The 12,188-nt window shown below is 34.0% G+C and overlaps 1 protein-coding gene across 1 annotated transcript in view; it reads left to right on the plus strand.

Moving 5' to 3' along the window:
* The window catches only part of LOC137619711 (peroxisomal multifunctional enzyme type 2-like), a 218,492-nt gene that overhangs the window by 125,347 nt on the left and 80,957 nt on the right, over positions 1-12,188 (plus strand). Inside the window, 1 exon segment of the mRNA XM_068349998.1 lies at positions 1,554-1,670. Coding sequence (XP_068206099.1) covers positions 1,554-1,670 — 117 coding nt within the window.

Genomic DNA, 12,188 nt, shown 5'->3' on the forward strand with positions numbered 1-12,188 from the left:
TGTTGGAGTTGTCACCCATTGGAGGTTAGACCTCCTCCTTGGAACATGGTTCATCTTTGATGGGTGCTCCCTACGAACCATTACACCAGGCAACAGATCGCCACCTCACTTTGAAGAGTTTTCTTACTTGCATTGGTTTTAGCAAAGATTGTTAGTAAGATTCATGGTCTATCCTACGACATTGGCCATTCAAGGGGATGGAGATTGGGGAAGTGACACTCAAAATCCAGGCCTTTACGGATTGAGAGTCTTTGTTCTATAACAGATGATCCAGATCAGCTGTTACTTTGCCCAGTAAGGAGTCTGAGGTATTCCCTTAAATGCATTGCAGCAGCTCGCCCTCAAGTGTCAGCATTCTTCGTTAGCATGGGGAAGGTCAAGAGGAGGGTCACAAAGAATACCATTGCAGCTTGGATTTGCAAGGTCATTGACCATGCAGTGAATTCCAAACCCCTCCTGCTTGTTGACCTAGAGCTCATGATGTCAGGTGCATACGTATGTCTTTGGCGTTTGAATGTAACTACAGTGTGGCATAGGTATTACAAGCATGAGTGTGAAAGCGTCAAACAACCTTCGCCGCCCACTACCTGCAAGATGTTACCCACAGAAGAATGGAGACGTTCTCCATTGCTCCTGTGGTGGCTCCACAACAAGTGGTTTAGAAAGCCTCAGTTTCCTAGATGAATAAGAAGTAGATGGTTGAGGGCATAGGTTATCCAGAATTAGTTTTGGATGAATGTGTAAAAATTACTGGCTCTTTCTTTTATCTTCCCCACTCTTGGGGAACAGTACCATGGGTCCTTTGCATGCTGGTCTCACCTGTTTGCAGGTAATAGCTATCTCCCTTGTTTAATCTAGTATAGATTTAATACTTGTCTGCTTCCCTAATACTCCCCACGAGGTTGGTATTGGGAAATGTCTATGTTTGATAGAAACATTCCTATTTAGCTCCAAATATTCTTACCTAGACAGTCACATTGTTAGTTTTTTACATGCACACAGGCTGCTCAGGTTGCTATCCATGTATTGTATGAAATTATAGCGAGGTGTCAGGATTTTTCTCATTTATGGGCCAAGCCCATACATGAAAACCCTGGGTCAGTGGACAATCCAGTGATCAGACTTCCACCCTCCTAATGGGTGAGTCATCTCTAATAAATAGTGTAAGGTTTGTAGAGGGTTGGAACAAATGACTGATGTAAAAGTAATTTGTATTTTTCCTAACGATACAATTCTGTAGCTATTTATACAGAGTCCCGCCATCACCTGTTCCCAAGTTCAAGTCCTGCATGTAATTGAAAGTGGCTCAGATTCACTAGTGAGAAGGGTAGCTGACAACCCCCACTACCCCTCACAACCCCCCACTAACTAGCTGGTTGGGTAGTTTCCTCCTCGGTTAAGGTCATAATGGTTAGGGTTCCAGCTTTGCCAAAAGATAATTCCTATTAAAAAGCTACAAATTTGTATCGTTACGAAAAATGCAAATTGCTTTCAAATTTTTTATTTTAGTATGAGATCTGATGACTTAAGTTAAAATTATGTATAACTTTCAGATTTATTTGAACAACTTCAGCCTGGTTTGGTGGCCCCATTGGTGTTGTGGTTGTGCCATGAAGACTGCAATGAAACTGGAGGGCTGTTTGAAGGTGCTGGGGGATGGTTTGCAAAATGTAAGTATGGATTGACATTTTATGAACAAAAGTGATGGGGCTCTTTGTTGCACTGGGCAGTATATAGATTCCAAGTACAGCAAAATTTCAATTCAGTGTCACCCAATGATTCTTGAAATACTATGGTTTTAGGCTTACTTTGGCATTGGGAGTTTTCTACTTTCTACGAAATTGATATCTAAACTCCGCTTATATCACTTATTGTGTGTACAATAGTTTCAAATAAAAAAGATAATTCTTTTGGGGATGTAGTCTTGAAGTGGTGATGACTGACATAACATTGTACAACATGGCTTATTACACAAGAAAAATAACACTATTCATCTGAAATGCGCAGTAAACTTACTTTTTAAGAATTACAATAGTCCAACTTATGACAAGAAATAAGTTACAGTAAAAAGAAGTTGGTAGGCATTACACTTTTCAAATTAGAGTAAATTAGCGAGTTCCAATTAATCCCCATGCAGACACAAACAATTATTTGATATCTATTTTTTAATTAATTGACTAATTGATAAAAATGAAAGATATATCCTTATTACATTATGAACTTTATACTGTATTGTATTCTCATACTGTATGCTCTTCCTTACTAAAGATTAACTTGCTCACTTATCTAACTAGAAGATGTATTCGTGTGTTTGCCATACCAAAGAATAATGCCCATGTAATTATGCATAGTGAGTAAAGATTTACTTTATTTATTGAAGATAATATGAAAGAAGATTCTTTTAACTACTAAGTACAGTTTTTGAATATTAATGTATTAAAACATTTGTGAACTTCATAGAATCCCAGTAATTTTGCAGTTGTCTCCAAACATTATGGTGCTTTATCATTTACAGAAACTTTGGTTTCCAAAGTGTGGTGCTCATTTGAGCAACTTTTTTAGGGGTTGAAGAAGTCAATTATTTCAATAAATCTTCTCCAGAATGCATTGCTTAATGTGCTTATTACCTGATCCTTAGAAAATTCTGGATTGTCGGGACTTCAAAAACCATCTTAGAGGCATCAGATGGGAAGTCAATATCTCTGTATTTCACTGTTTTATAAAGCTTCTATTACAGGGTGTTCTAATATAGAAAATAAAAACCTAAAGATTAATATTATTATTATTATTATTATAATTATTATTATTATTATTATTATTAATTGCTAAGCTACAACCGCAGTTGGAAAAGCAGAATGATATAAGCCCTGGGGATCCCACAGGGAAAATAGCCCAGTGAAGAAAGGAAACAAGGAAAAATAAAATATTTGGAGAACAGTAACATTAAAATAAACATCTCCTATATAAACTGTAAAAACTTAAACCAAACAAGAGGAAGAAAAATAATATAGAATAGTGTGCCTGAGTGTACCCTCAAGCAAGAAAACTCTAACCCAAGACAGTGGAAGACCATGATACAGAGGGTATAGCACTACCCAAGACTAGAGAACAATGGTTTGATTTTGGATTGTCTTTCTCCTAGAAGAGCTGCTTACCATAGCTAAAGAGTCTTCTAAAAGGGGGTAATATATATTGCTTCAGAGGACATAAAAAGTATAAAGAAAATTTATTGAGTTTCCTTAGTATTACAACTCTTGAAGGTAACATAGGAGAATTTTATAGTACTGATGTTCAGATTAAAGGTATGAAATGAAGGTCATTTGAATGTATGCACCAACAACATTCTATGCATAGGAAGAAGCAGAAACATTTTATGGAGATTATTATTATTAATATTATTATTTGCTAAGCTACAACCCTAGTTGGAAAAGCAAGATGCTATAAGCCCAAGGGCTCCAACAGGGAAAATAGCCCAGTGAGGAAAGGAAACAAGGAAAAATAAAATATTTTAGATCCGTAACATTAATATGAATATTTCCTATATAAACTATAAAAACTTTAACATAACAAAAGGAAGAGAAATTAGATAGAATAGTGTGCCCTCTAGCAAGAAAACTCTAACCCAAGACAGTGGAAGACCATGATACAGAGGCTATAGCACTACCCAAGACTAGAGAACAATGGTTTGATTTTGGAGTGTCCTTCTCCTAGAAGAGCTGCTTACCATAGCTAAAGAGTCTCTTCTACCCTTACCAAGAAGAAGGTAAGGGTACAGTGCAGTAGTGAACCTCTTGGGGGAAGAAGAATTGTTGGGTAATCTCAAGTGTTGTCAGGTGTATGAAGACAGAGGAGAATCTGTAAAGCATAGGCCAGACTATTTGGTGTATGTGTAGGAACAGGAAAAGAACCGTAACCAGTGAGAAGGATCCAATGTACTACTGTCTGGCCAATTATAGGACCCCATAACTCTCTAGCGATAGTATCTCAATGGGAGGCTGGTGCCATAGCCAACCTACTACCTACCAAAGGTGAAAAAACATACCATACTTTGAAATGAAAACAAATGGAAATTCTATGGAAATTATGGTAATAAGAGTTAAGAACTTCTTTAATATTGATAACTTAGGAGGGTACAAAAAGTAGCAAATTAATACGTCACCGAAAAGGTAAAGGACGACAGTGAAGAGAAGAGATCCAGGATAAAAGGAGGGTGCAGTAAAGATGAGTTTTAAATAAGCAATACAAAATAAACACTGCAACAATCAAATAATTTGTGATTACTGATCAGGAAAAGAATGAGACTATAGACAGAGGTCAGCTAACCAAAGGAACCTTATAAAAGCTTTGGTAAAGAGCAGATCTGAGACTTAAAAAGAATAAAAATTTTCCTTTGAAAATAACTAAATATGAAGAAGGCACTGTATTGTATTATAGATCACCTGATAGTTTTCTTTTATTAAGATTCTGCAAGTCACTTCTATTAGTCTAATTCTCCCCTACACTGTCTTAAACTTATATATGATTATACTGATTTCAAAACATGACCAAGACAGAATTGATTCTCTAATTTACAAAGTACAGTAGGTCTCAAGTGTAGTTTTCATCCATGATGAATACAGTTACACTATGTAGTTCATGACCTTCAGTTGACTAATCTTTATAGTTTTCAATCAGCTGATTTTTTTAACAATAGTGAGCTAGTTTACATTTGCATGACGAATTACCACATCTTTTTCTGTATGATAAAATGCATGTAACGGAGGTTATAAATGTCTTTACTGCCAGCGCAGATTCTCATCTCTAAAAATTCAAAAGTCTAATGTTCTTACTTTGGGATTTTACTATAAAGAAATGAAATTTGGCATTCAATAACACAATTACGGGAAAATTTTGAACTTCATTTATATTGTGACACTTGTCTGTTGAAATTATCACTACTAAAGTCTTTTGGCTTTAAAAGTATCTTCTTAGCTATTTTCTTGTTATTTTGGAGGCTGCACCCACTAATGTAGATCTGGAGATATCTATAAAGAATATATAAAACTCAATTTGTATTTATTTTGGGTGACTTCTATGCTAAAGTAGGTCAAAAAAGAGAGAAGAATCAGTAGTAGGGAAATTTAGAGGAGGGACAAGAAAGGACAGAGGAGATATGCCTGTAGAATTTCCCAGAAGAAACAATCTTAAAATCATTAACACCATTTTTTTTTTATAAAAGTTAACAGACAATGGATATGGAGTAGCCCAAAAGGAGAAACGAGATACAAAATGGATTTGTTCTCTGAAAAAAAAAGTTAGGTTAGTTAAAGATGTAACAGTGTAAACAAGTTAAAGTTGAGCATCCATAGAATTGTAGAAAGCAAAATTTTTCTAGATCTAATGAAAGAAAGAGGAAAGCTAATTATAATGAAAAATACAGAATAGGTACGCCTAGCTACATGATGAAATAGAAGCGAGTAAAGAAGAAACAAACAGTAATTAGAAAAAATTTGTATTGAAATCAGGACAAAAGATAGGTGGGAAAGCTCCTAAACAAGATCAAGGAAAACTATCAGAAAAGACCAAATGTTTAATAAAGAAAAGCTGATGAAATGATGAAATAGAATTAGCAGAACTATCCAAAACAGTAAACTGAAAGCCCAAGACATTCGTTAACGCATTCATACCAAAATTGAGGTAATGACAAGGAAAGGAAGAAACTTCAAATTGATGAAAAGAATGGAAAGGAGACTTGGAACAGGGCAACAACAGATGTTTGCTTTAAATGGTGAAAACGGAAATATCAATAAAATGAAAATGGAAATATTATTAATAAAAGAGGTGGAGAGATAAAAATTACAAAAGATTTCTATATAATGCCTCACAAGAGTGATATAACAAATAACTTTAACAATAGAAATAGTGAAACATGTAAGCCAGTACCAAACAAAGTAGAAGTAGTAAAGAATGCACTAAAAGACGTGACTAGATGCACGCATATGTGGATAATCTAACAATTTATTTAATAATAGTTGGAGGAGATTTCACAGCAGTAAAACTGGCTGAACATTGCAACAAATGTCTGCAAGAATGCTCTGTACCTACAGCTTGGAATAACTTCATCATAATGCTAATTCACAAAAACGGAGACACAAAAGACCTGAAAAACTATCGCCTAATAAGTTTACTCTCGGTAGTATAAATTATTTACAAAGATCATATTAGGCCAAGTAGAGAGACAGCTAGACATTAATCAACCGAGAGAGCAGGTAGGATTTAGAAGCAGGTATTAACAACTGACCATATCCATGTAATTAACCCGTTAATGGAAAAAATCGACACAATAGGACAAGTCACTATATATGGCATTTCTGAACTAAGAGAAACCTTTTGATTCTGTCAAATTTTCAGCTGTAATGAAAGCCTTCAAAGACAAGTAATAGGTGACTCTCTTGTTAGAACAATTGAAGATATTTATAGAGGAAGTACAGTAATACCAAAATTACATAAAGATAGTGATAAAATCATTTGAGAAAGGAGATAGACGTGGAAACCCCAACTATCCTAAATTATTCACAGCATACCTGGAAGAAGTTTTTGAGATTTTAGACTTGGAACTGTTGGGAGTAATATTGATGGTATATTCCTTAAAATTCAAGATTTGCAGATGAAATATTTCTGTTTAGTGAATCATGGGTGGAATTGCAAAAGATGATAAAAGATTTAAATAGAGAAAGGAGAAAGGTAGGACTGGAAATGAATATGAGTAAAACTAATATAATGTTCACTGAAAATCCAGAGACAACAAATTCGGGTTTTTGACAAAGCTCTAGAGATTGTTAGGGTATATATGCACTTACGACCGTGAGTAATTCACCAAGATATGAGACCAAAATTAAAAGAAGGCTAAGCATAGGATGGAGAGTTTTTGTTAAACAAAATGAGATTATGAAAGTAAAAGGGCACTTTCTTTGAATAGAAAAGTATGTAGTAAAATGGCCCTACCAGTATTATCTTTTGCATCAGAAACTTGGAACCTTGCTAAAAAAGCCTTAGAACATAAGCTAGTTACAACTCAGAGCTATGGAAAGAATAATGGTGGGAATAACGCTAATAGACAAAAAATGAATAAGATGTATAAGAGAGCAAACTAAAGTAAAGGATATTCTAACATGTAAGGCAAAGAAATCGTCATGCGGTAGACATAATGAGAATGAAAGAGAATAGATGTACATTAAGAATAACAGAAGGGGTCCCTAGAGATTGCAAAAGAAGCAGGGGAAGGAGGAGATGATGATGGCTTGACAAACTAAGAAAATTGGCAGGTATGGACTGGCATAGAAAGACCACAAACAGACACATTTCTTTGTCCATTTCTTTTTCTTACATGTTGTCAGAATACCCTTTACTTTAGTTTGCTCTCGTAACCTTGTTGCTCTTTTTCTGTGTCTTGGTTTTATTTCCATCATTACTCTTTCCATAGCTCATTGAGTTGTAACTAGCTTATATTCTAACATGTTAGTAAGGCTCCCCAGTTTTTTATGCATAAGTGAAGACTGGTAGCACCATCTGATTAAATACTTTTCTTTTCAGAGAAAGTGGCATTGTACATTTCATAATCTCATTTTATTTACCAAATGGTTTCCATCCCATGCTTATCCTTTTAATTTCAGTCTCGTGTCCTGGGAAAACACTTACTGTCCATCCTAAGTACGTATATTCATTAATAATCTCGAGAGGTTCATCCATAATTTTTGGTTCTTTCTCTGAATTTTCAATTAATATTATTTTAGTTTTACTCGTATTCATTTTCCGTCCTACATATCTCTCTCTCTCTCTCTCTCTCTCTCTCTCTCTCTCTCTCATATATATATATATATATATATAATATATATATATATATATATATATAATATATATATATATATATATATATTATATATATATATATGTCTGTGTGTGTGTAAATATCAACCGAATTCTACCTTTGGAGATATAAGTTCGTTTCTAGTACAGTACACTGTAGATAAAGACCTACCTGTTGAACTCAGGAATCTGTTTTTAGACTTGGAATCAACTCATCTCCACCATGATTGCTGATTAGTTAGTTTGCAATACAGTGAGCCCTCGTTTATCGCGGTAGATAGGTTCCAGACCCGACCGCGATAGGTGAAAATCCGCAAAGCAGTGACACCATATTTACGTATTTATTTAACATGTATATTCAGACTTTTAAAACCTTCCCTTGTACGTAGTACTGTTAACAAACTACCCTTTAATGTACAGAACACTTAATGCATGTACTACAGTACCCTAAACTAAAACAGGCACAAATATTAAAGGCAATTTTATATCATGCGTTTCCTAAACACGCCAAAAAGCACGATAAAAAATGGCAACCAATGTTTTGTTTACGTTTATCTCTGATCATAATGAAGAAACAAACGCATTTAGTGTACACATACATGTATAGGTTAGTTTTTGCATTGATTATATTGATTATACAGTATGTTGATTTTGTTATTACCAATGTTTTACTTAGTTTTTCTTAGGACTTCCAAATGAAATGTTTTTCTTTATGGGCGGCGTCATAAAGTACGCTCCATCTTAACAAACGAAGGCATTTAACGCGCATGATGAAAGTGATAAATAATGATATTACAGTAAAAGCTTTTAGAAAATAATGGTTATTTCAAATATTATTTACCGTATCTATATAAAATCATACATACGTAGCAAAGCAGGGAAAACAATTTACGAGAGAGAGGAGAGAGAGAGAAGAGAGAGAGAGAGAGGAGGAGAGAGAGGAGAGAGAGAGAGAGAGTTGTTTTACGTACGTAAATGTAAATTTAAAAAAAAAAAAAATAGCCCCATTTCATATAAAATAGGTTATTACAAATATTTTACTTTATCATATTACAGTAGTCTGTAAATTTCAGTACAGTATGTTGTTGTTAGTCGTGGCGATGAAATTCTCACGAAACAAAAACACGGCATTCGATTACAACAGCTGATTCATTCTCTCTCTCTCTCTCTCTCTCTCTCTCTCTCTCTCTCTCTCTCTCTCTCTCTCTCGTGTTATACAATACTTACATATAGATGAAGAAACTAAAATTAGTTTTCTTAGTGTCAATTAAATACGAAACGAAAAATTTATGCCGAGTCTACATCCATTTCAATCGTAGCTAAAAATACGGCATCCGATTTCATCAGCAAACAACTATTTTTTGGGAAACGTCATTTTATTCTAGAAAATTGCTACTCTTTAAATAGTTAATTGCACATTAAGAAAGCGTGTGTACTTTTGTTTTTAAGTTTCGGGTGCGTTTTAAAAATCGAGTATTGTTGACTTCTTTTTGTATTACTTTTGGCTGTGATCAGATCAGCTGACGTCTAGCTGCCGCTCTTGAGAGCGTACGAATACACTAACAAAGTATCGTTTATACCATTTCTTAACTTACTCAAACCGTCTATACAGTTGATATTACATAAGCACCAATGTGTTATAACCTATCAAATTTTTTTGTTTATTACATTTAAAACAACACACACTCTCTCTCTCTCTCTCTCTCTCTCTCTCTCTCTCTCTCTCTCTCTCTCTATGGGCTACTTTTCACTACCTCCCATTCCTTACCTCTCTCTATCTCTCTAACAAATGATATCTTTGTTGCTCTCTCAGTTTCATTTATATTGAAAATCAATCATGATTCAATTTTCCTTACTTTCTCCAATCTCGCACCATCGGTCACATCGCGGTATTTCGAAATATCCGGAAAATCCACGATATATGTATATACATGCGTTATGAAAAAAATCCGCGATGGTCAAACCGCGAAGTAGCGAGGGATCACTGTAAGTGGTTATTTTTTTTATAAATATGTAGCACTAACACACGGGATTTTAATCAATGTAAATATCAACCACAAGGGCATTTGATATTGAATTCTACATTTGGGAATATATATCCACTGGAAATTCATTTATGATAAATGCTTATGGCTGGGCAAGGTTTTGAACCTATGCCCTGAGCCTAAACAAGGCCTGCAGGGATGACTTTACCAATATAGCTATCAAGAGAGATATAAGTTTATTTCAAATCCACTGTACATATACCTGTCGAATTTCAGTGGAAATACTTTCCCAAAGGTAGAATTCGGTATTAAATGCCCTTGTGGTTGATATTTACATTGATTAAAATCACGAGCGCTAGTGGTACATATTAACCATAAATAACCACGCATTGCAAACTCACTATTCGAGAGGTATATATACAGTGGGTTTGACATGAACTAATATCTCTCTCTAGATAGATCGATTGGTAAACTCGTCCCTAATAGCATTGTTTTGGCTCAGGGCATAGGTTCGAATCCTTGCCCAGCCAGAAGCATTTATCATACATGAATTTCCAGTGGATATTTTTTTCCAAAGGTAGAATTTGCTATTAAATGCCGTTGTGGTTGATATCTACGTTGATGAAAATCCCGAGTGTTAGGGATATATATATATATATATATATATATGTATATATAAGTATATATGTATATATATATACAGACGCTCCCCTACTTACGAACATTCGAGTTACGAACAACGGTACATACGAACACAAATTGAAGGAAGTCCAAACATGTTCGTAAACATCCGTAGATTTCATCTCAAGTTAAATTCTCTCTCTCTCTCTCTCTCTCTCTCTCTCTCTCTCTCTCTCTCTCCCCGTATTTTGATTTTAAATGCAGTTAAATCTTCATATTTCTTTGAAAATTATTAAAAAATTCTTTATATCCTTATTCGATGTTTCGATTATGGGAATAGTAACGGATCGGAAGAAAATCACTTGATTTGCCTCTCACCTTCCGCCAGAAGAAATATAACTTCATCAGACTTTTTTTTTCTCAACTTTACGGTAAGTTGTACTAATCTCATAACTAATGATACAGACCACTAAAACACTTGATATCGTTACTCGGTGTTTCGATGATGGGAATGCTGTAATAAGATTACTCGGCAACATAATGAAAGGAAATCATTCGGTTTGTCAGCGCGCTTCCGCCAAATACATGACGTCACAAGATACGTGACGTTATACTCTACAAAGAATGATTCAGTCGGTCAAAATTGAAATAAAACAATTCAGTAAACTAACCTTCTGCATTTTATTTAACAATACCAAAACAACCATGAAGCAGTTAAATGCACAGTACTGTTACATACAGTAAATACAGTACGGTACAAGTCAGCTGATTTGATAAGCGTGAAAAGGTAAACATTACAGTACAGTACATAATGCAAATGGCCGCTTGTTTACGTAAGTTTCTAGCAAAAAAAAATGGGTAATGGAACAATAAAATATCTTTCAGTACATTTATTTAAAAAGGAATTAATGTACAGTACTGTACTAAATGTACAGTACACTATATTTACTACGATTTTACTTGAAGTCAGCTGATTCAGAAATGCAGTGCATATTATTATGTAGTGTGCAGTAGAGGATAATAAAACAACATACTGTACTGAACTTTACAGTATTATACAGACTACTGTAATGATAAAGTAAAATATTTGTAATAACCTATTTTATATGAAATGGGGCTATTTGTTGACTTCTACTGCTGAAAATCGTAGACATCTGAGTTAGGTTACGCTTACTCCAGACCAAAATTTAACACTAACGACTTACGAACAGACACTCGGTCCCTATTGTGTTCGTAAGTTGGGGACTGTCTATATATATATATATATATATATATATATTTATATTTATATATATTTATATTTATATATATATATTTATATATATATATATATATATATATATATTAATATATATATAAAATAATTTTTACATCGTCAACTTGCTACATTTCGTGTCAGTTATCTGGATATAATCGGTTTTAGAAGAAAAAGAAAATCATCTAATCATTGAAAATACAGCAATACTGTAAACAAAATATGCAATACAAACAAGTTAGAAGTTTAATGAAAAATATAATATAATGTTGTTACCTGAATAATTAAGGGCTGCTTTTATGTCAGTGTAATGTTGAAATAAAAAAAAGGAGCTCTCCGGCTATTATGTAAGTTTTACAAAATCTCTAGTTAAAGATTATATGACACAGTGCTAGATTTTGAATAACGTTAGTAATTTTTTTATCTGCATTTTTAGGATAAATGTGTTCCATTTTGTAATAAAATCATAATTTTCATAAATT

Source organism: Palaemon carinicauda, chromosome 26, assembly GCF_036898095.1.
Source record: "Palaemon carinicauda isolate YSFRI2023 chromosome 26, ASM3689809v2, whole genome shotgun sequence".
Lineage (NCBI taxonomy): Eukaryota > Metazoa > Arthropoda > Malacostraca > Decapoda > Palaemonidae > Palaemon > Palaemon carinicauda.